Source organism: Pipra filicauda, unplaced genomic scaffold (genome assembly GCF_003945595.2).
Source record: "Pipra filicauda isolate LSUMZ 115617 unplaced genomic scaffold, ASM394559v2 scaffold301_size890592_pilon, whole genome shotgun sequence".
In the NCBI taxonomy this organism is placed as follows: Eukaryota; Metazoa; Chordata; class Aves; order Passeriformes; family Pipridae; genus Pipra; species Pipra filicauda.
Genome location: NW_024104423.1, coordinates 372,392 through 397,245, shown reverse-complemented (window position 1 = coordinate 397,245; position 24,854 = coordinate 372,392). Strand labels below are relative to the sequence as shown.

At 42.1% G+C, this 24,854-nt stretch overlaps 2 protein-coding genes across 6 annotated transcripts; both read right to left on the bottom strand.

The window, feature by feature from the left end:
• Nucleotides 1-1,013: 1,013 nt before the first annotated feature.
• Nucleotides 1,014-23,941, bottom strand: LOC113982797 (myosin regulatory light chain 2, smooth muscle minor isoform). Of its 4 annotated transcripts, XM_027711319.2 has the most exons (5): nt 20,686-20,845; nt 19,006-19,203; nt 18,685-18,846; nt 17,428-17,622; nt 1,014-1,968 (listed from the first exon to the last, which is right to left on the bottom strand). In XM_027711319.2, exons 1-4 carry the CDS (start codon nt 20,828-20,830, stop codon nt 17,450-17,452), a joined length of 678 nt encoding a protein of 225 aa, XP_027567120.1. In that variant the 5' UTR covers nt 20,831-20,845; the 3' UTR covers nt 1,014-1,968; nt 17,428-17,449. The 4 variants fall into 4 exon arrangements, with proteins under 4 accessions (XP_027567120.1, XP_027567121.1, XP_039239226.1 ...); XM_027711320.2 differs by lacking the exons at nt 1,014-1,968; nt 20,686-20,845 and adding an exon at nt 23,843-23,941 and having other exon boundaries at nt 15,949-17,622; XM_039383292.1 differs by lacking the exons at nt 1,014-1,968; nt 20,686-20,845 and adding an exon at nt 22,968-23,101 and having other exon boundaries at nt 15,949-17,622.
• MYL12B (myosin light chain 12B) lies at nt 1,380-6,735 on the bottom strand. Of its 2 annotated transcripts, none has more exons than XM_027711322.2 (4): nt 6,632-6,735; nt 6,178-6,376; nt 5,857-6,018; nt 1,380-2,163 (listed from the first exon to the last, which is right to left on the bottom strand). In XM_027711322.2, the coding sequence occupies exons 2-4, from the start codon at nt 6,359-6,361 to the stop codon at nt 1,991-1,993; spliced, it is 519 nt and encodes a 172-aa protein (XP_027567123.1). In that variant the 5' UTR covers nt 6,362-6,376; nt 6,632-6,735; the 3' UTR covers nt 1,380-1,990. The 2 variants fall into 2 exon arrangements, with proteins under 2 accessions (XP_027567123.1, XP_027567122.2); XM_027711321.2 differs by lacking the exon at nt 6,632-6,735 and adding an exon at nt 6,465-6,560.
• Nucleotides 23,942-24,854: the final 913 nt, after the last annotated feature.

Below are 24,854 nucleotides of genomic sequence, written 5' to 3'. Positions count from 1 at the left end.
GCCGTGTGCAAAAGCTGCAGTGTGAAAAATCCTGACAGCATTATCCCATGTTGAGGCAGGAGCGAGGGGGCTTCTGTGGGAACGGAGCATATTTCCCCCTGTGTTCGCTACGCCAAACGAGGCTCTTCGGGACTTAAAAAACCCCAAACAAACAAACAAACAAAAAAATCAGCAAAAGTTTGCGTTGAGAGCCGCTCTCCCTCTAGCGGCGTTAGTGCCAGGAGCTGTGCTGCCACCTGCTGATGGCTCCAGGGATGGCCTCAAGCTCCCTCCCGCTCCACTCGGGAAGAGCCCGGAGGCCCTGCGGACATGCCGGTGGGGGGCTGGCCCCAGGCGGTGGCGGGACGACTTCGCCTCCTTCAGCCGCATCAAAGGTGGTTTCACTCGTAGTTTGCAACAGTTCTTGTTCGAGTTTTTAATTTCTGCCCTCTCTAAACGTAGATATTTTTTTCCGTAAAAAAGCAGCAACTGAGGGAAAACATTTATGAAGCATTTCGAGGTCATATTCTAAATCCGTTTTGAACCTTTTCCTCCTCTCTAGTTTTCAGCGACTTCCATACTCTTCTTACAGGCCTACTGTCATCAGCACCAGATCATCTTTTTGTGCACAGCTCCCACTCCTTTGCAAATCTCCCTGGGACTGAGGTAGAGCAGGAACTTCAGAGCTTTAATCACTGTACTCTAATGACATTTAGTAAAAGTTAAGTTCACAATAGCAGCTTACCAAGAAACAGCAAAACCTCTCAGCCAAATGTCTCAATTTTGTAATGTAAATTCTGAAGGGATTAACAGCATAATTCCTAAAAGTGTTAGAAGAGGCTCTGATCACCCTTTCTCTCAAAACCAAAAAAACTCAGAACCACAAGCATTCAGATTACGGCAAAGTTGCTTCAGAATACTGTAGCAAATCTGCTTTAGGATCCGTACCACAAGAACTAGAGGATACGATTATGAGAAATGGAACAAAAAGGAATGTCTTCCATCTCACACACCCAAAGCACCACTCTCAGCACTCTTAAAAATATAGTGTATATTGTTTCCTTTGGAAACCAAGAATAACATTTTGATACAGAAAAAAGATAAAGACAGCACAGCTTCCTTCTTCATCCAGCCCTGTTCTCGCTGAATTTTGAAAAAAAAGATAGGAAGATAAAAGAAAGAAAATAATAAATGGTTGCAGTGAAATGTAATTCATGCAATATTGGCAGCCCTCCAGATCTGGTAAGAAGCATCACTCAAGCAACTCTACCCACATATGACATCTTGCTTTAAAGAAAACACTAGGATTTATGTTATAAGTTTTTTAAAAGTGGCATTAATATAGTACTCAGTGTCGAGAAATGGAGGCACTGAGGTGATAAAATAGACACTGAATTGCATAAGATTTAAAGTGTTTAATGTGCAAGTCTTGGACAGAATGATTAATCTACAATACACTAAAATTTGAAGGATGGGAATTTCTTCTTCATTGTGTGTGCTCACAGTAGCAGGCAAAGTACTCAGTCACTGAAGTATAAACATCAGTATGCTTAAGTGACTTATGCATCATTTTTAAGGCAAAAATAGGTAACAACACGACTGCATACAGTTGCAAAAGTATTTACACATATCATTAGATAAACAGTCCACTTCTAGCATGAAAATTTTAACTATGTACTTAATAGAGCAGTGGTTTATTTGAAAAGTTACCATTAAAAATGTAAAATTAATCCAGCTAGGATGAGTAGCACTGACATTTCACCTGGGCCTCCACACTCCCTGACCTTTGTCCCTCAACCTCTATCACTGTAAGCCATCCTCTCTCTCTGCCCATTTCCAGTCTTATTACAAAGGTGCAGGTGTGCCTGAGCCACAGAGGAAAAAGCTGGAATGCTAAAAATGTATGCAAAAGGTCCCAACAAGAAAAAAAAAAAAGAAAAAACAGATCCTGAGAAATAAAATTAATGGGGAAAAAAAAAAAGCAGCTATCTGCAGGTATGCATGGATTTGCTCAGTCATCCTTGTCTTTTGCTCCATGTTTCAGGATGCGTGTGAACTCGATGTAGTTGAAATTCCCCTTTTTGTCGATGGGTGCCTCTCTGTACAGCTCGTCCACCTCTTCGTCCGTGAACCTGTCTCCCATTGTCGTCAGCAGCTCCCGCAGGTAGTCTTCCTGGATGAACCCTGGAATGAGACATACAGAGAGACACAAAAGGGAAGCCGGGTTTCTTAGCTGGGTCTCCAAAAGCAGCAGGACAGACATGCAGTTAACTAACACAGCATAAGCATTTGCACTGAGAGCATAAAATATTTTCTTAATTCTAAAGAAATTCCTTGACTGCAAAGGGAAAGGGAGGGAAGTTTAATGCATTTCATACAGATTTTTGAAAACAAGGCCTGACCTGCTGTAATATAATAACACCTATTTCCATTTCCTGATCTTCAACGGCTCAAAGTGGAAAAACAAGTTCCTGTCACTGCTAGTCTTCATTACACAAGCAGTTCTCTTAAACAAATTATATTTTTCTTGACTTAATTAGATATATTTGCACATCCTCTATAAACTAGTTTCCTCTTGGGAGTAAATAACCACCATTTGGCTCTTTGCTGATGCACAACAGCGTTGCTGGAGGCAGTTTACGTGGATACAGTGAAATCCTGGCAAGCATCCAGGGAGTTTATAACAGAAAAGACTTTCAGACAGGACTGAGCAAGTTAGCTCAGGAGGGAGGAAGTATGTTTACTGTGGAGAGGTAAAGGTGGAGAACCCAATAAAATAAAAAAAAGGTAGGAGATATTATTTACTTTATGCTAAAATATTAGCATACGATTTTTGAGGAAATTTATGAAGATATAAAAATGAGCAGTTTCTAGGTATCTTCTGCTAATTCCATTTCAAGAGGTGGGCAGAACCAGCAGTTGCCAAGTAATTCCAAGAAAATTTAGAGATGAAAAAAGGAATGCGCATAACAAATCGTAGATGGTAGAATGCAAAAACTGCTAAATGCTGAAATAAGACCAGCCATGTCTTTACAAGCACAATAGTTGCTTCATTTGAGAAAGAAATTGGTTATTGAACTGTAGTTGGAGAAATATCAATAACAGAACAGAGGAGGTACAAGTATGTTCCAAAAAGAAGACTAGTAAACTCTGTGGATCAGCTGGAAATCATATGTAGACATCCACATCAACTGATGTATATTCAATCAGAACGTGATAAAAAAGTTCTGCTTTGGAAAGAGAGATGAATAACTTAAGCAAACAAGAGTGTTCATTAGAGAGACAAAACCAAACAGGGAATTGGGACCAAAAAGCAGTCAATGAGCATGACAAATTAGCACGGTGGCGCTGCAGGGAAGGGAAACAAAAACATGTTTCAGCATATGCTAATGAAAACAGTATCATATTCCAGTGTAGACCAGCCTTTGGATACTGACTCCAAATCAAGAAGGCTAGCAGCTATCTCCTACTTCAAAAACAGGGAGAATGTTCGGTTAGCTGGGCCCATCTTAATCAGGTCAAATATTGGAGTTCTTTGTGTAAAGAAGAGGAAAAAGCAGCTAAACAGATTAGACTGTTTCAGCAATCCTACAGAGACCAAGTGGTGATGAGAGATGACACAAGGATTAGTATTCAAAGAATGCAAGGCCTTTGGTGTTGCCTCAAGGACTTAATTGCTCCTGTCTGAATAGCTAGGTGTTTAAACACTGAACTGGGCTGCCAGACTAGGAATACATTAAAAGTTTTAGCAGCAGCAAATTGTAAAGCAAACGGGACTCCCACTCTCTCTCCCACACAGCTTCAGTGTAGATGGGGAGTAACAAATAAATGAAGCAAAACTTCAGATTCAGCCTGTTGCAGGCAGCACAAAACAGATGACAATGCAGGATCAAAGAGCAGACAAAAACCATTCCAAATGCAGACTGATACAAATTTTATACCAATTCCATAGTACTACACACAATAGTAATGCTGAAGCAACATACCCAACTAGATTGGCACTGTAGGAAACATAAGTAAAATGCAACAAGTACAACTACCTTATCCTCATCAGTAGAATCTGATTTGTATTACTCTCTTTCAAAAGACGTACACTGATGTTGAGCTAGAAAATCAGGCCCATAACAAACACACATCTGGACACCATGAAATGAAGAAAAAAAAAAGTAAAAGAAAAAAGGTTGATATAGCTGGAAAGGCTTTTGTACATTTTTAAAAGGAACAAACTGATCAGAAGCCAATCTGAGAATAAAATGAATAAAGGGTAAACATAACATGGGTTCTATAAATACATCACACGTTATTTTGAAGAGTGCATTTTAACTATTATGAAAAAAAAAATTCAATAAAAACAGAATAACAAAAATCAGTAAAACAGAATAACTATCTCTCATGTTTCCTGGTTAAAATTTGAGGATGGCATAAGACATAAAACAGACTGTGGAACCATTATCCTCAAATCATCATAGGACTAGACTAAAACATTTACCACACAGAGTTGAAAGATAATAAAATCAATCTTATCAGTACATGGGTGCCCGAACTAGTAACTTATTGTTTACATAGACATCGAAAGTTCCTGTTCAAAAGAACTGGTAGCACAATCATTTTCTTGATATCATTATGCATAGGCTCTTGTTTTGGTGCACACAAAAAAACGCGCTGTAGCACAGTGAGTCAGACTACCTGTGGAGAGAAAATAATTAACCTACTAACAGAACTTCCTTCTCTAGGAGATGGTAAAGAGATTTCCCTTGAGAGGGAGGAAGTCGATTAACATTTGAAAAGGCCTTACCAACAGAAAGCCTGTTTACCTACACCTCAGCAGGAAGGGGATGCTCTTTGAAAAGGCAAAAGGTGCTAAAATACACAGACTGAAAATAGCTGTTTGAAACAGAATATCCTTTGAAAGGTTCAGAGCACATATCCACAGGCTAACTTAAAATATTGTGATGGACAGCTGCGAGGAAAGTTATGGGTGTAGTGACATCTCTAGTACAGAGGCTACATAATTTCAACGTACTCCTAAGACAAGTTCACAATATATCAAAGCGCTGATACTCTGTAATTCCACACAATTGCCCAAGGATTCATCCCCAGTTACTATACACTTCTCAGGAATCTCAGCCTCCACGAATAAATAAATAAAAGCATAAACTCTAACCTCAAGATTACAGGCAGAACCTTGAAAGTCTGACATAGTAAAACTGAGCTCTGTGTTTTCCTTTTTCCCCTCATTTTGCTATGCAAGTCAGTCCCATCTGTCATTTCTACCTTCTAGACCCCACCCGGTTTTTATCTTTAGACCACTAAAGTTACAGCCCTTCCTGCAAGCTGAAAACAAACAACTGCGGGTCAGGGCACTGCACATGACATTTGTTATCAGAGCCATAAATTACACTCAGCAAGACAAGGGTTCAAAAGAGTTTAAGAAGTCTGGACAGCCTGTCTTGAAATATTAAACACTGAAGAATTCAGATGCATCTCAGACCTACTGCAGAGGTATGACAGACTTCACACTGTTACCTTTTCAATGACATAGAAAATCACATATTACCAATGTGAATTTCTCATCTTATAGCAAATACATCTTGTTTTGCACTTTGAGGAACATACACACTGCCCAGTTAAAACACTCTTCTTCAAAGCCTCACAGAAGAACATTACTACTAGTCCATAGAACTGACACAGAACAGTCAGAAAGCTTTTACTCTCACTCAGTAATAAGCCAAATTCTCATTACTTGATAGAATATGCCATCTAGGATTACTTCATTTATAAAGGTGCAAAAATCAGCATACTATTTAGAAACCTAAATAAACAACATAAAAAACCCCAAACCAACCCCTGTCAAGCAGCTGAGTTTTACCCACGTACCTGTTGCTTCTTCATCAAAGCAAGCAAAAGCATTCCTGATTACATCTTCCGGGTCGGTGCCATTTAACTTCTCACCAAACATGGTCAGGAACATCGTGAAGTTTATGGGGCCTGGAGCCTCATTCATCATGGCATCTAGGTATTCATCTGTTGGATTCTTTCCTACAAATAAAAGGATTCATATTCAGCTTAGTTTTCAAACTAAAAGAGTAATGTCAATCGTGCAATACAAACTGAGACACCTCTCATATCCTAAACTCAGGAATTTCCCTTAAACAGCACAGATTGGCTTGGCAGGCATAAACAGCAAAGGGACATTACCAAGGGAGGCGAGCATATCGTGCAAGTCCTCTTTGTCGATGAAGCCATCCCTGTTCTGGTCGATCATGTTGAAGGCCTCCTTGAATTCCTGAATCTGCGACTGATCAAACATCGCAAATACATTGGAAGTGGCGCGCTGAGGGCGCTTCTTGGTGGTCTTCGTCTTCGCCTTTTTGCTGGACATGTTGGCTGTTGTACGCTAGGGAGAGAAGGAAATACAGTAAATGCAATAAGATCAGAGTTAGGACTTAAAACAAAATGTACTAAGGGTTAATGATAAAGTGCACCTCTAACACACTTCCATTTCCTCTCATCAGAACATATTTCCCTAATCAAGAAGGGAAAAAGAGAAAGTATGACTAAATGAAAGACAGACTCCTAAACAAAAAGAAAGTCACGATTAGAAGACGTAGGCTGGACTTAAATTTTTGTCTTCCCCACTTTTGACCCTCACCCCAGTGGTCGCTGTGGGGACCCGCTACGGGACAGACGCGGAAGGGAGGAAGCGGCACCGGCGGCGGCGGATGCTCCGGTTCTTCCTGGAGAAACCATCGTGCTCCTGAGCGGCGGGTGGGGACGACGGGCGGGAGAAGCGGCGGGGGGGCAGCGAAGCGGCAGCGAGGGTATTCCCTTATGGATCGCAGCACATCCTGCCTCCTCCTCGGCGGCGGCCGGCCCAGCACGTCCCCGCAACCGCTTCCATCCGCCCCCCGCTTCTGTAGCGTTGGCGCATCCCGGGGGAAGTCGCCGCCGCCGCCGGTGCCGTCCCGTGCGCCGCCTGCAGGTGCCGGGCGACGGGGAAAGGGATGGAGAGAGCCCTGCTGTCCGCGGAGAGGTGGCTCGGGAGGGCTTCTGCGGGTCAGCGAGTGCTTCCCGTGTGGTTATTCTTTTATATACATAAAAACTCTTCACACTGAAGGTGGAGCTTCGGTCCGTGCTCCTGAAGCCCGTGCCGGCGCCCGCAGCGTTCCCAAGTTCGAGTGGTGCCGTAGCGGTGGGGTGAACGAAGCGTCCCGATCTTTCGGTAAGTACTGCCCGGATAAACAGGTGTGAGGGGTTATCCTTACCTTTAGTCTTCCTCGTGTTTCGCTTGAGGGATCAGAAAAATTCTGCTTTGTATCTCTCAGTCTTCCAAGTGAGTACTCCCCCATGAGCAAGGCTTAGCCCCTCTTCCAGCCACACATTGTAAGACTCGTTGGAGGATTTATTTTTGCATAGCTTTTTTTCACGAAAACATTGCAAAGGATGACGCTTATTTTTCTGGTCTTCGTTTACTGATGTAGGATGTCAAAGAAATTGAAGTACAAGCTCTTTTTAGTGTAGGAACATGGGGTCTGAAATTGCTTCAGAAGCAGTTCAGTTTTAGCCCACTTCTGCGTTTTTGAAATTTTTCTGAACGGAATACTTGTTCGCGTTTTGCATATTGAAGTCCCACATAAATCATTTGGGCATCAAGAAGCTGTTGTTTAGTACACAAAGAGGTCCTGAAAAAGTCAGATGGGAAAGATGCACTGCCGTATCATCATTCTTTGAACTCCCCCCCACGTGTTATCAGCTTTGTTGGTGTACAATCTGTATCTTGGTAAACAATAACTCTTAAGAGGTAAAGACATTGGTTAGGCATTGAAATAAGTTGCCCAGGGAGTGTGGTAGGGTTATTGTCTCTGGAAGTGTTCAAGAGGTGTCTGGATGTGGCACTTGGGAATTATGGTGGAACTAGGTTGATGGTTGGACTAGATGATCTTGAAGGTCTCTTCCAACCTTGATCATTCTGTGAAAGATAAAAGTAGATGTACAGGCTTTTGCTGAAATTAGCAATTATATTTACAAATGTAAATGGATTACTTTTAGGCAGTGTACCTACTGAAATGAATGGGTAATCTAATATGTAATCTAGAAGCTGCAGTCCCAAATTTGAAGGGAGACGTTTTAATTGCTAGAAAGCTCAACTTTCTTCCTCTGCCCTCCTCTGAAACCAGAAGAGTTACCTCGTGAGGTCTGAGAATGTGGTCTAATTATCTTATAATACTTCCCCATTGAATTTTAATATCGCTCTTCTAAAATTTGCCTCAAAGTGCAATAGGAACTAATATTAAACTTTGCTGAATTGGAAGCCCGTTCATGAAAAAAGTTCTGGGTAAAAAAATCCTCTGTGCTTACTAGACACGACACGTAGTTTCAAGGTAATTATATGCAGAGTAAGAGTGGGCAGGAAAGCTGTAGAAACACCAAGATAGTAATAGAGTTAATAAAATACTCTATGATAATGTTGAACAACTGAATTGTATGTTGAAATTCAATTATAAAAAGTTATTTGATCTCTTGATTTAAAGTTCTTTCATCAGTTACTTTAAATTGAACCCTACTGCAAACATGCTATTCTATCTTGTATTGTTTTCCAAGCTATTAAAAAGGCGTTATATGAAACCTATCACTGTGTGTTGTTCCCAGTGTTTAACTTTCAGAGATGTGAGAATAGGTACAGTAATATTACTCAGTATGAGATCAGTTCTTAATGACAAAATTGCGTGTCTATGTGTCTCTCTATCTTAAAGCTTTCGTCTCCAATTTGTTGCATCATGGTGGAATGACCTAGAGGCAGACCATTTTCTGTGTGATGTGAATCTAAGTAATGCTTTTGCAAACAGTTGAATTTTACTTGATTCCAGTATTCATGATACCAATAAAGAAATTTAAGGGGGGGGGGTGTGAAGATTTGCTTTGCCTCTTATAATGTTTGGAGAATATTTTTTTTCACTCATTGACATAAATCTTAAAAAGAAAAGGGAAAAGAAGCAAAGGTCTTTTTTGTGAATGTGGTGGTCCCTGAGTGCTGTGCTGGCAGCTCCCTGTCTGATGGGACAGCAGGCCTGTTTTTTAAGATGTCCTTCAAGCCTTTCTTAAAAGCCAGCCTAGGCGCATCCTAGTGAGAGCGGGTTTTGGGAAGCCCAAGGTAGAACTGGGCAGCACTGCCGCTGAGTGATTCATCCAGCCACCACACAGTGCAAAGTAGAAATGTTTCACTCTGGACAGAGAACTGCTCTGCAGAGAGAGTGTGCCCTCCCACCGCCCTGTGTGCAGGCCAGGCACAGCCTTTGGGAGCAGGCAGTTCCCAGGCTATGTATGTTGGAAGGATGCTTGTGTAGGTGGTGGGGCTGTCCCACAAAATGGGGCCACCTCGTGATGAGCTTCAGTTCTGTGCAGCGTTTGTTTCGTGGGCTGGGAAAAATGCTTGCACTATCACATCACAGAGTGTATTCCAATTTGTTTATTTTTCAGTACTACATAATTTCCTACATAAAACGTACAGAGTAGGAATAAATTTATACATTCTGAAAAAAATACTGAGCTCTTAACTCCTTCAGTTTTCTTCTTTCTGCTGCTTTTTTCTTCATTATTCTGACCTTCTTTTTCATTTATGTCAGTCTTGTTTCAGAAAAAGTCCTCTTAAGCAAAATGTATAAAATGTTCCTATCCTTTCCATCTAAAATACTCAAGTACTTTAGTGCTGTTGAAATGTTTTCCTAGGCTTTTTTTCTTTGTATTGTCTAAAAACATTCAAAATCATCTGTTTCATAAAGTTCTAAGTCCATTACACACAGTGAGCAATTTACAATAAGCCTTGTCATTTAATTCTCTCCATTAACAGTTGAACTCAATAATCTTAGAAGTCTTTTGCAACCTTAACAGTTCCATGATTCTACTTCCCCACCTCTGCTGAGTTACGATGACAGTACAAATACTTGTGATTAACTTGCTTGCTTAATGAAGCAGAATCAGTCTGTGTCATATGATGTTTATGAGTCTAATTAACATTACAGGAATGGCTGCACTAGCTCACAGTAGAAGTCTGCCTAAAATAGTGTGCCCCAGCTGGAAAGAGATGTGGCTTCTGGATGTGGAAGACAGGGAGCAAAGTCTTAGCCATCCTTTGGCTGTGTCTGCACTGTTTGCTCCATGATGGCAACAGCCCTGAATGGGTGGGGGCCAGGAGACTGGTCTACTTGTGTACTGCTTGCTTGCTGCAAGGCCAGAAAAAATGCCAGGATCATCCCCAGCACCTGCATTTGACCATGCACAGCAGTGAGGAGCAGAGCAAGCCTGTCAGGGTTGCTCAGGCTAGAGTTTTGCTCGACATTCAGATCTTGCTGCCTCCTGAAAAGGTGAGAACCATGAAGCTGGGGTTAAATGAGATTGCCCAAGTCTGACCCTGATTTATCCGTAAGTCAAAATTGGTCTTGAGACTGGGGATGGGGAAGCCCAGCAGCTGTGGCCTCTTTCTCCTTCTTCCAGTTCTAGGTGGAGCACCACCAGGATGTGTCTACTGGTTCCTCGGATGCCTTCAACAAATAATAGATGCTGTGAGGGCTTCCCTACCAGGTCACTGGAGAGTTTTATTGTTTTGGGTTTTTTTTCCTAAAACTTTGAATCATATTTTTTTAAAAAAAATCTGTGCTTCCCATTGTTTTTGGAGGAGAGAACATACTGGGTGCTTTTAGCCTGTTCTTAAGGGGAGAGCGGCAGCAATGGCTGTTTGCAGGTATTTAGGGAAGAATAAGAGTCATGGTAGCCTATGATATCTTCCAAGAATCCTCTCCCGGTCTCTGCTATTTTAAGTTCATGGAGGAGTAAGCTACCCTGAGCCAGGTGTGGTATTTAGTAACGCACAATGAACTTCTTTCATGAGCTTGTCTTATATGTCATCCTTGACTAGATATAAATTTAGCATCCACAGTGTCCTTTACAGGTGTTTTTGGAGCCCTCTGCGAGGTTGCTATTTGTTACATGAAGGACTTTACCTTACTAATTTTGAACATACCTATTCTTATTTTATGCTCTAGACTTTGTATTGGAAGAAATGCTAATGCTGAATTGTGTGTCCACCTCTTTGTGTTACTTGTGCTTCTAGAAAGCTCTTGCATGCTCCATCTGCTCCAGCAGAGAGTCTCACTTAGGTAATTTTTCTTGTACAGAAGCAATTCCATACTCTTGCTCATCATAGAAGTAAGACTGAGGATATGCATAGGAAACAAACAAAACAGTCTGAAAAGAGAGACTAGATGAAAAAGCATATGTGTGATTTTCACATTGAGTTAAGAATTAAAAATGTGTGAAAGTTAGATGGAAGGTTTTGCCACTTAAGAGATTTTTTTTTCTGAGTGTTTTATCACTATTCAACAAAAGTAACAAATGATAATTAAAGAGGTTAGATATCGACAGCACAGTCAAAATTAAATATAAACACCCAAGTCCTAGGTCTAAACTATCATTTAACAAAAACATTTTGTCTACCAGTTGTTTCACCTGGTATTTTGGCTCATCCCTCTGCCCTTCCATCCCTTCTTCCCTGATTCCAGCTGGCATCTGTTGTCTCTGTCAAGCTGTACCAAGTGCAGTGCAGTTATCAGTCAGAGTGACAGTCATTCTTTTTGAGATGCTGAGAGTGTCCCAGAGTTTTCTGGAACTTCTCCAAAAATAACTCCAGCACTGTCATCCAAAGGGAAAACATTGACAAGTTGTGAGTGAAAGAAGGTATTCTGAATGCATGTCTTCGCTTGGCTGTCTTGGAGGGCCTCAGAGCAAGACTGCAGGGTATTCCCTGTTTTCATTCAATGACCTCAAGAATAAAAATGGCTACTGCTTTCCTAGGTGGTCCCTGCTACAAGGTAGATGCTGAACCATGAAAAATAAAGGCTCTCAGAGAAAGATATATTCTTTCTCCAGATTGAAAATGATAAATAGCTCTGTTTTGACTTTCTAGTAACTTTCAGTGTGCATGGCTGAGGAAAAGTCACTGTACTGCCACTTGTGCTGTATGTCCATAACTTGTTTTTTATCCTAGCTGGTAAGTTGCAATAATTCTAGCTAAGTCTTTGTGGGTTTTTCAGTCCTTTTTGCACTAGTTTTAATCAGAAATATTGCCAGACACCGTGATTCCATAATGTTGATGTCTGAAATGCAAAAATAAGTGTTGATAGGTATTCTTAATAAGGAGAGTGGGAGGCCTCCAGTCTTTCAAAGACATGTAATTAATTCTGCTTAACCTAAGATTGTACATATGTGCCCTCTCCTCACATGTAAAATTAGAGTTGGTATCTGTCTGACAGCATGTATGAACAAATATGGACGAAAATGAAATGAGCTCAATGCTTGGCTGAAGGTCTAAAATACTATTGTAAAATATACCCAGAAAACAAGAAGGAGCATAATTAGTCAGGTGTTTGACATGAAAAGTAAGGTGTTAGCAGTTTTCCTGTTAGCTGATGCCAGCGCAAGTTTGGTTGACTGGTGGAGCAATTTCAAAATCGGCCTATTTCTTTTGGGGTGGCAATATGTTGCCAGTATAAAACCTATTGTGTTAGAGATAGTTAGCTCACAATTAAGGAAGAACTCAAAAGAGGGAAAACCCCTAGTATCTGTTAGATACAATGAAAAGTCAAGGTTCAAGTTACTTGTGTCTGATGTCAGCTCTTTTTTAGCACATACCAAGACAGGGCTCACAGGCCTCGTTTTACACCCACTCACTTGAATATGCTTGGCAGAGGCTGGAAATTATTGTGAAATGCTGACTTTTCACCCCCAAGGCCTATTCACAATTGAAAAACAAACCAAAACATAGTTCAATATTTAGTGAGGTTGTACTCACTGATACCAAAGAGAGGATTAAGGATTAAATAAACCTTGTAAAACTGAGCAGTGACAGTTTACAAGAATGCTAAAATGACTGTTGCTGCCACCATCTGCTCCTTTAGGCACCCATATTAAAGTTAGTCTTGACTTGCCTAATCCTATAGTATTTGCAACTGACTTTCAAGCTTTATTAAAGTGCAAGGCTGGTTTACTGAGGGATTGAATCACAGCCATGTGGCAGAGGAGTCTGCACGGAGCAAGCAGTTGGAATTTTCCAGGAGGCAGTTTGATTTCCTGCTCTTATGTTAAATGCATGCTGCTGAGAAACATATAAACATATTCCTTAGATTTATTACATTGATAAAAACTGCCTGACCCCTTAAGCCCTGTGATGCAATGCCTATTATGTATGGCGTCTAGGGAATATGACACGTTTGGTCTGAAAACATTCCTTGGCAGTATTTTTTTTTTTTCTGAATTGTTGAAATTTGCCATACAAGTTTTTTTTTCAAGGTCTAACACAGGGATTCCCAAAGAGCATGCTACCAAAGTAGCCTGCCTGCTCCTGCCCGAAATGAGTGGTCCCAGGGTATGGGGAGCAATGTATGTACAGGCCCACAGGCTTTAGAGGAAAGCAGGAAAAGCTGACATGTGCTGCCATTTTTTTTTTTAAGATGAAAATTTTTCTATCTAATATATCAAGTTTGGGAAAACAGTGATCTCTGTGGAGTTGCTGCTCAGAGCACAACAAAACATGAGTTGTGTGGAGTTTGGTTTTTTTCCCCCCACTACTACTTTCCAACATTTCATGTTAACTTATTGTTAAGCTGCATTTTGAGAGGCATTTACTGATTTCTTTTTGCCTCTGTATTGTTCTTGGCTTCTATAATACTGTTTCTGAGTTATTGTCATCCTAAATTGTTTTTCCAAAGAGGGAAGTTATCTAAAAATGACAGTAGCTTTTGAAAAATTAAGTAAGAAGCCAAAATAGGAGCATGGGTACATAGGCAATACCAATGGCAGATTAACTGCTGATGTCTAAAATGTTCCTGTCTATACTTTGATTGTTACTCACCTGTTATTTGGACTTACATTGTCAGAATGCCTTTGGGACAGTAAGAGAGCTATTTGTTGTTGTTTGAAACTCCCCAGGAACATCCCAGTAAGTTAGTAACACTCCAGACAAGAAAAGGCCACGAGAAACATGTGATGACAAGATTTCCGATACTTTCCAGCTTTTGGATCAAATGCACTGGTCAGGAGGCAAAGGCACGCTGTCACTGATGTCCTGTGCCAGGATGGGGCCCCTGTGTTGCATTCATTTCTCAAGATACGACAGTGATCCTAGAAACAAGCGATCTAAAGTTAGTCCTTAGGTCAGTGGTGAAATGGATCCTTACTTCTGAGTGTAGGGACACCACCTCTGTGACATCCACTAGTTGCTGAGCTAGTATAATAAGCTGCCTTCATGCTGTGAAATGTTTCAGTCATCTGGTCACTGTGCGGTAAAGATGGATTTATTTGCTTAGATGCACCGTAAAGAGCAGAAACAAGTGTAGAATGTGGGGAAGAAAAGGCAGGAGGCAAACATCCACAGGCAGCACTTCACACATACATAGTCCTCTTTGGAGGTTTCTCATGCCGCTGCAATAGCTCTTTGGCTTCATTTTGACCTCTGCGTATGTAGCATTAGAACAGGGTAAGTGGGTCACGTTAAAATAAATCACTGCTTTTCAATAGTGCTTCACAGGGCATTATATATCACTGTAGATATAAGACTATTAAATGTGTGCATCAGCCTATGAAAATAGTTTTTCATCATAAGCTTAGTCTGGCGTGGAGCTTGGAGACCGTTATATATGAACCGCAAGGGACAAAATATTAGGTTCCAAGATTTTGGCTGCAAAACGGTAAGTCTAAGTCATCAGAATTTTAAGCTGTTTCAGTGACCAAAGTTATTTTTATTTTTGGAAGTGGATTAATGATGACACATCCCTACAGCCCTTGGCACGCAACCTCAGCTGTCAACATTCCTTGCTGCCGCGCTACAAAATGCATCCGATGCTCTTATACGGTCTCTTGGCTGGGCCTGTCGGCCTCGTAGGCCGTCAGTGGTTAAGGGGTTTGCGCCCACTTGCAGGTTAACTGGTCTCCTACAATACAATACACATACCAAGGAAACCTGAACTTGGAAGGTTTGTTGTTAGTTATACTCAAACATCCTCTGAATTCTTTCTCAATAACGTGTCTTCCTGTGTAGGTATCTTTCCATCAGTACAGTTCCCTGCCTCTCCCTCTACAGAGAGGGAACATCCAGGAATGTTCCTTGTCACACTGTGTAGGTGCTACAAAGCAGCTACACCCCACATTTCAGCTGGCTGCTCAGAAAACTAGAGCAGCAGCACAGAACATTTTTTAAGTGGACAATTTCCTCTCAAGGAGAATAGCATGTTCTCCTTTATGTAACTCATATTTATGATTTTAAAATCAGCACTTCAAAACTTATTTCCAGCAAGAAAAATGCAGCCAGCTCACTTGCTGATTACTCAGTGTAAAATACCAGCACCTAACACTTACAGAGAAAATAGGATCAGGAAAAGAAGGGTTTGGGCATCCACTGTTCCTAACAGAAGAAAACTGATCTCTGAATCTTACACCATTTAGACATTCAAGGGGAAAAATTAATCAATAGTCTTCCACCTGTCCTTTGTGCAAGCTGCTTGCATGTATGCACACAGTATTGAATTGCACAGGTGTGACAAGATCAGTCTAAAGAAGTGACAGCATAACTTGTCCTTTGCCTTAATTTACATAGCAACATTTCAACAAGACAGTGTTTCCTAGATCTCCACTCTGTTGTCTTTGTCACATGGCCACTGTTGCTGAAAACTTCCATGCATACTTGCAAACTACCTTCCAGAAATATCAGCTGTTGCTAGAACCTTGCAGGCATCCCATGAAGAAATACCTCAGCAGCCATTACTGAAGAGCACCAAGATAGTTAAAAAACAAACTTTTGAAAAAAAAAGGAGCAGCTGTGGCAACCTGGAGTAGTGTAGCAGAGAACATAAGTCTGTGTAGAAGAAAAAGAAAACTTGAGGCTAAGTTCATTGGCAGATAAAACACAAAACTGGGAAAATAATGGTTGAAAACTCCTTTTAATTAAGCCCAGAAGTGAAAGAAACCACCAAGGAATAAAAAATAAAAAAATAATCAAAGTATATGCTAACTGTGTATACTTTGTCAACTTATTTACAAACCTAATGCCAGACTATCTTCCAGAGCTGCCATACTCGGAACACAAGCAAGATTAAGTAACCAAGCCTTTGTGCTAACATATGAGAAGAGAGACAAACCCACCTTACAGTATAAGCTGTCAGAGCCCTTACACACCCTTGCGCTGAAGTAAAATTCCTACTCCTTGTGGTCTTAAGTCATGTGATATAGCTCAGGACATGCTTTCTAGTCATCATTTGAATCGATAAATAAACAGGCAAAATAAATTCTTAAGCTTTCCAGCTTGCAGTAGCCAAGAGAATGAGGCACACAGGACATGGTCATATGAAGAACAGAACAACCTCCCCCCTTTCTTTATATTTGAGACAACAGCATCAGCACAACCAGTTTTGAATGAATGACTGTGCTTGGTTAAAAGTCATCAATATAGTTGAGGAATATGTATGATCTTTTAAAAAGTGAGAGGAACTTCAGCACATATAGGGTTTTACCAGTCCTCAGAACGACTGTGCTCACATTCTCACATGCAAATACATTAGCTGCAGAACAATAAAGCTTCATATAGGTTTTGTGGCCATGTATTGCTGTTAATTAGTGCCAGCATGGATTCCTTTGCACAAGCTTCCTTCATCTGAAGGAAAAAATATGCCTAATTCCCACTTATTGCCAGCATAAAGATTTAGCAAAGAGGAATGTACACTTTGACATGAAAATATTGCTATTCCATCAGTATTAAAAGAAAACAAAAGCTGGGCATGATGTCGGCTTAAGAATCATAGATGTTCTCTGCTGGCCATGAGGCAACTGTAACAGTCTTCCCTAACCACTTCTTTGGTTAACTACTTACACTAGTCAGATCCCACTTCAGAAACCTGAGATGAAAGACTTCTACAGCTACAGCTGCATTTTTAAAGATGCCAGCACATCCTGCTAGGAGCATTTCAGAACCCTGTGACACTGAACAAAACAGTATGAAAATGCGTTTTTCAACTTGACTTGCAACTGCAAGTAAAATACAATGAACACACCTGCATTTGTAAATGCACAATAGAAATGTCGTTCTTCACAAAAGATTTTGAGGTATTTTATCTATATAGCAATCTTTATTTCAAAATGGCATTTATTACAAAAATGTAAAAATCCAGCTAAATCAGAAATATTGAGATTATTTTCCTGGAGTATCAACTCCAGGGATGTTCGTCCCCGTATCCTTTTCCTCACAATATTTTCCCCGCTTCCAGTCTGATTACACAGGTGCAAATATGCCTAAATGGCCTGGAATAGATAAATACATTGAGAAAGGCAAAAGCTGTAAAGCTAAATGCATGCAACAAGTTCTATCAGGAATAAACCCTTAAAAATAAACATGAGTGTAGAGATAATCTGCAGGTATGCATGGATTTGCTCAGTCATCCTTGTCTTTTGCTCCATGTTTCAGGATGCGTGTGAACTCGATGTAGTTGAAATTCCCCTTTTTGTCGATGGGTGCCTCTCTGTACAGCTCGTCCACCTCTTCGTCCGTGAACCTGTCTCCCATTGTTGTCAGCAGCTCCCGCAGGTAGTCTTCCTGGATGAACCCTGGAAACAACACATGAAAACATAAGGAAGAGGAATTTTTACATTTATCTGCTGGTGATACACTGGTGATAACTTCTTTCTTTGAATTCTTTCCTTCAATTAAAGATACCTACAAGTCTTTGTTTGCCAAATGAAAACAAAGCCATTAAAGACTACTACTAAAACTGCCAACTAATTACAAGCATTCAATCCAATCAGGCAACTTGGTTTGCCAGGTCTCACTAGTTCAAGTAAAGGCCATTTTATGATTTCCCAGTGGTGTTCCGAAGAATATAAAAATTTGTCAGTATTCATATTGGCCCTCTTTCCCAACAGCAGGGCTATACTCCCAGTAGTACCAAGAGCCTTCTAACAACTCTATATTTTAAAAATTAAAAAGGGGATCTGTTCATTTTGAACATTCCTAATGAAAATCACAAAAAAAAAAAGTCATGGAACTTGACTACCTATGTTCAACAAGTGCATGAAAAAGAGAAGTTTGAAATGTTTCAAAAATTTCAATTTGATCTTAAATCAATGACAGAACTCAGGTTTACTAGACTGCAAAGAGTAAGTTTTTGGCACTGCTTATTAAACAAGCAGCCTTGTATATCTTGTGATTGCTTCTATCAGCACTCTTGTGAATCACACAAGATTTTTCTTGTATTCATTTTCTTCTCCCTTGAGTTCAGCTTAACAGAGGGAAGGTTAAGCAATACAAGTTGCTGACAGAAAACAAATTCTTCATAAAAGCACAACAGCTTTGAAAACAAGGATTCCCCGTACAAAGTTGCCCCGAAGCTGAATTTTAGGTTAGGAATAATTTAAGACCCTTGTTCCTCATCAACATCCTTTTTACTTTCTTCTGTTGTGAACAACAGAACTGAACTGACAGAAATTTGGAATTTTTGCAGAGATTGAAAAGGTAAAGTTACCTGATGAGGATACAGGCATGATTTTTAGTTTGCAGAAATTAAAAGTTTGAGAGTTAAAAAATTCTTCATGACGTCTATGTACACAAGTATTTACTGTTACAGAAGTAAGTAGAAGTAATAAAGGTGCACTGTTATTTTACCCACGTACCTGTTGCTTCTTCATCAAAGCAAGCAAAAGCATTCCTGATTACATCTTCCGGGTCGGTGCCATTTAACTTCTCACCAAACATGGTCAGGAACATCGTGAAGTTTATGGGGCCTGGAGCCTCATTCATCATGGCATCTAGGTATTCATCCGTTGGATTCTTTCCTACAAATAAAGGGATTCATATTCGGTTTAGTTTTCAAACTAAAAGAGTAATGTCAATCGTGCAATACAAACTGAGACACCTCTCATATCCTAAACTCAGGAATTTCCCTTAAACAGCACAGATTGGCTTGGCAGGCATAAACAGCAAAGGGACATTACCAAGGGAGGCGAGCATATCGTGCAAGTCCTCTTTGTCGATGAAGCCATCCCTGTTCTGGTCGATCATGTTGAAGGCCTCCTTGAATTCCTGAATCTGCGACTGATCAAACATCGCAAATACATTGGAAGTGGCGCGCTGAGGGCGCTTCTTGGTGGTCTTCGTCTTTGCCCTTTTGCTGGACATGTTGGCTGTTGGTTCTAAGAAGACAGAAACATATCCCAGATTTAGCCTTATTAAATCATATCACAAGTCCTTGGGGGAAGGATGGATAAAGGAATATCAAATTCCATGTTATCAGCAAATACGCCAAAGTACACATTTACTTTGGTATCTCCTGCTCCATTTTCTTTCATTTACATTTCACTTGCTATTAAAGTATAAGGTCTTTCAGGACTCAGCGACTGGAACTGTAGGCCAATAGCAGGTTACATAAAAACTCCAAATCAAATCACAGCTTTTGAAATGAAATCACTCAGTGTTTGTATTGCTGATTCAATACTCCACCTGCATCTTCCACAAATTGAGATGACTACACACTCAGCAGTTTGGGAGGCACTGCTGACCTGCCCTGTAGGAGGATATGGGCTGCTAAACTAGAGTAGTGGTTAAATAAATCAGGCAGTATGCTAAACTAACAATTTAGGAGGGGAAAAAATTGTATTTTAGGCTCTGTAAAGCCTTTGTTAGAACAGCTGCTGTTGAGAGCAAGAAACCACTGACTTGGTTCAGAAGCTCTACATTGCTATTCTCTTACACAGTGGAACACAACACACACGCAAATGCCGGCACACTCTTTTTAACTGAATTAATGGCATAATAGGTACGAAAATCTGGAGACCGTTTCTTTTAATTATCAGCCTTTTAAAACATCTATATATTCTTGCAGAATCTTTAGAATTTTCATGTATCACAAATATACCAATTTCATTGTTTCCCTTGAAGCTGTCAAAGAAATAAACGCGGTGGCTTACATGTTATAACATTAACATACTCAGGGCAGAAGTGAGGCTTTCAAGTTAATGGCATCTATTTAGCTGGGCAGATACATTTAGTGTTCAGCTATAGTTGGCGGTACAAACCCAAAAAGCTGAGTCATTCACTGAAATGCAAACATGAAGACCTCAACATTGCTTTTGGATAAGTTAAACTTGACATGTTGTTTCCCAAAGTTTGATAACCTCTACTTGCATTAGATAAAAGTAAAGCATAATCCATGCTGCTATAATCCTTTATTATGCCCAAACTGTTACGCAAACTAGATTCCTTCCATCCTTGATTTTGAATTTTACAGGAAGCACCTGCAGCAAGAGCGTGCTGAAAGAGGACAAATTTAAGCTTCACTTTTATCACAAGTGAATCACAAAAATAAGTAATCATAAAAATAGCAACATTCTGAAATTTATATTAAGTTTTAGTTTTATATCTTAGAAAAAAATATCTGGTCAGAAACGCAATGCTAGTCAGAGTCACAGCACAGTTCTGTTTCTCAGACAGCCTCCTCAAAGACAGAATAATTTCTGTTAGACTCCTGCAAAGCAAGACTGAAATCACTAACTGGGATTCAGCCTTAAAAAAAGGGAGCAAAATTAAGCAAAGTAACTCCCGTACATAAGCATCCCAATATTCAGGCAAAAAGCAGTTATTTTGTTTGTTTTTAACTAAAAGGAAAGATATTTTACCTTGCTTTGTATCAGATAGCTGACATGCTTTACCGAGCAACTGGATCATAAAAGGAAATTCCATGGTTATGTCCTTCTCTGTCTGTCCACAAAGACAGTTACTGATTTCCCCTGCTAAGTCCACACTTTTAAATCCTACGTGCATATACAACGTTGTTCTGACGTACAAAACAAACCATTATGTCCCGAACTAAAAATAGCCTGTGAAATGCAACTGCGCATCATTCAACAACGCAGAAGTTCTCTTCAGTGCACTCGCTAACCACAAGCTATCCGAGATGTCTGGCCTCCATAACAGTTCAACAAATAAATGTGAACTCTTGACATCGAGATATTTATGAAGACAGCTGACAACAAAGGTAATTTGCTTTCAAGCTGCAGCCAAGGGTTGTGCATAAAGTCGGTGGTTTTCTCACCTCAGTAAAAGCCCTCAGGCAAGTTCCTGTTAAATGCTGAATTACTGATTAAAAGTTCCACTACCCAAAAATAGAGTCAAACAGTTTAAGTAACTGTTCTCTGAAATAATTCACAGTTTTTGGGATATGGTCCATTCCAAGTAGACGAAAAAGTTTACTTTGCACATGCTGTAAAGGCAGTGCTTCCAGCAAGCCACAAGCTGCCACTCTCTCACCTACAACTCAATCTTAAGCAAGAGGACGTAACAGAGACAGGCTGCCAACACATTCTTCTTAATTCTGTTCAGAAGATTGCTGTATCAGAATATTGTACTCGAGAAGATGAAAAACTTGCCAACGTTTGCATTACTATTTTCTAAGTTTCTGCGAACCAGGCTTGGGAGGCAGCACAACTCCTTCAGTTCCAGAGACCTGTCAGCCTGAATACAGAGAAACATTAAGTCTTACAGGACTGTGGTGCCTTTTAGCACAGGTTTGGTGCAGCTACACTGGAGATGCTGCATTCAACTCTGGGAAACTCTTATTAGAAACAGGGTGGTACAGTGGAACATGTTCAGAAAACCAAAGTCATCAATCCAGTTAGTCAAAGAGATCGATTTATAATTTAAAAGTCCCAAAAGTGTTTACACTTTATGTTATCTCCGTATATAGCAGTGAATGATGTAATAAGGCAGAGCTAACACCATTTGAGTCAAGCACTGGGGCCCCCAATTTTAGAGAAAGTAGAATTTAATCTGATAAATTCACAAGGTATTTAAAAAAACAACAACAAAAAAACACCACCAAAAAGCCCCCCAAACCAACCAACAAACAAAAAAAAACCCAACAAAAAACCCCACACCTAACCGCACGCTTTTATAATTGAAATAGGGCAAGTACAGGCTGCAAATAGAATTTCAGTAGAGAAAAAAGTGGAAATACTTCACATTAGATAGCACAAGTCACGACACACAGGTTTAGTGTCTGTTGTTTAATATTATGATGCACTGAATGATCTGGTCTGGGCCTTGTTTTGGAAACTGTCCAAGACAATTCTAATGTAAGACCTAATGTAAGACCTTACCTTAGACTCCTCAGAAGATATTTCTGAAAACTTAACCTCTCTTAAGGAACATTTTCACATATTAAAAGAAAAAAAAGGTAGTAAAAGCACACAAAGTGCTGCTTTGTGCTGCCTCTGCATTCATTTGCTCAGTCAAGCAACAGCAGTGGATATCAAACCACAGAAGCACAGAAAGTCATCTTATGGTCCCTTCCTCTGGGAAAGTGATAAACCCTTGGAGAAGACAAAACCAAGCAACTAACGATATTCAACCAGACAATAAGCTGTGAAAATTTACAACCCACTAACAGTGCTGCAGGCTGAACCTGTTCAGAGGCAGGGACCAAAAGCTACGCTTTGGAAAACACCCTCACATTTCAACATTGTGAATATTGTAATAACTGTGATGCCTATCACTCAAAATTAAAAAAAACAAGCCACCACACAATAAATCCCCATAACCCATAGCCAAGAAAGTCTCCACATGAACTAAGATATGACATCAAACTCAAAGTTAGCCTCAAAGCTAAAGCCCAAGTTTTGTCCACATAATCCATTACAGCATCACATACAGTCACGCATCCATCACAATCTGGGTGGTAGCAGGAAGAGATAAAACTAAGGCATTCTGCAGATCTGTGTCAAAGCTCAATAAAGAGCAGATTACACCCTACACCACTGCACCAGTCTTGAAAGCCACCTTAACACACTCCTCACTGTTTCCCAAACCCCTTAGACAGGAGTCACGCTTGCCTCAAAATCCAGCGCCTGTGAGTCAGCCTGCCTGCAACAGAGAAGGCTCAGGGTTATCACTCTATCACTACCTGAAAGGAGGTTGTTGCCAGATGGGGGTCGGGCTCTTCTCCCAAGGAAAAAGTGACAGGACAGAAGGACACCACCTCAAGCTTCACCGGGGAGCTTTGGGTCAGAGTTAGGGGAACTTCTTCACAGAAGGGGTGATTAGGCTTTGGAATGGACTGCCCAGGGAGGTGTTGGAATCACTGTCCCTGGAGGTGTTTAAGGAAAGACTGGACGTGGCACTTAGTCCCGTGGTCCAGTTGAAAGGTGGTGTTGGATCATAGGTTGGGCTCGATGATTTCAGAGATCTCTTCCAACCCAACTGATTCTGTGATTCCGCGACCGAGGGACCCACTGCACTGTCCCCAGTGTCTCTGTCGCGGCCGCGTTCATTCCAAACGGTGCGCAGGCGGGCACAGACCGGGGACCTCTCCCGAGACCTCTTCCTCTTCCCAGCGCTGCATCCCCAGCCCAGCCCTTCCCGTGCTGTAACAAAGCCGAGCAAACAGCCACTGAGGGGCGATGCGGCCGGGAGGCAGCCGACCCCTTCCGACAGGGAGCAAAAGAGTATTTTTTAACACCTGTTCCCCGAAACAATGCCCAGGGAGCTCATCCCCGCTGGCGCTGCAGCCCCTGCCCCCTGCCCGGGGCGTCGCGCCCCGCCCGGCTCACAGGGCATGGGCCGCGGGCCCCCGAGCCGCGGTCGCCCCCAGCCCCGGCCAGCAGGGCGGGGCCCGCCGAGGAGGAGCGGCAGCACCGAGCGAGGCCCGAGGGGGGCGAGGCCGCAAGCGACCCCTGGCACCGCCAGCGACCCCCCGGCTCCTCAGGCGGCCCAGCTCGGCCCTGCCCAAACCGTCACGTACCCCTGGCCCCAGACTCCCGGGTGGACCCCCCGGCTCACCTGGCGGCGGCGGGAGAGGGTCCCAGTGGCAGCGCGGCAGGAGCGGCGGGCGCGGCACTTCCGGAGAGCGGAGCAGCCACCGCCCCACCGGGGAGGAAGGAAGCCGTGGGCGAGACCATCCGCGCGGGGGGGGAGATAGCGGCGAGGCTCGTCTTTCCGGCGGCCAGGAGCCACGAGCCGGGCAGGGGAGAGGACCCGCGGCGACAAGTATGTTTCGCGTTCCTTCCGAGGGGTCTTCGCCATCTCCGAGAGGAGAAGGTCGGAATCTCGGACCCGGCCCCTGTACGTGTCTCCCCCCTCCCCGGCGCCGCGTTGGTGCAGCGCGGTGCGGTCACCGCATTCCAGGGGCGGGGGGCGGAGGGAGCGCGCTCCTGCCCTTGTAAGGCAACGGCGGGAGTTTCCTGCGCGTAGAGGGGCGGAGCCGTATCTCATCGCCCCTCCCCTTCCCCACCCCCGAGGGGTGGCCGTCGCCTCCGTTCCCGTCGGTTTCTATCCCGTCCTGTCCCCTGCCGGCGCCGCTTCGGGATCCATCGTGGGCTGCGCGTCCCTCCCGCCTTCCAGCGCCGCGGAACTGCCGCTCGCCGGCCTCCTGCACCGCCTTCTCGAGGACCATTGTGCAATTAGGGCTGGCGCTGTCTCAGCTTCCGCTTTCTGACAGGAGCAAGTCTCGTTCCCAGCACTTGTGACTGTTCGTGGCAGCGCGGTGGCGGGAGGGAGCCAGTGACACGGAATCACAGAGCCACAGAATGGGACAGGTTGGAAGGGACCACAGTGGGTCATCTGATCTAACCTGGTCCATCTTAGAGGACATGCCACAGTATTGTGTCCAGTCAGTTTTTGGAGCCTCTCGAGTGAGGGAGATTCCACATCCTCCTTGGGCAATGTGTTCCAGTGCATGGTCACCTACACAGTAAGGTTCTGCCTCGTATTCAGGTGGAACTTCCTGTGCATCAGTTTCTGCCTATTACCTTTTGTCCTATTACTTGGCACCACCTGAACCCACTCTCTTGAC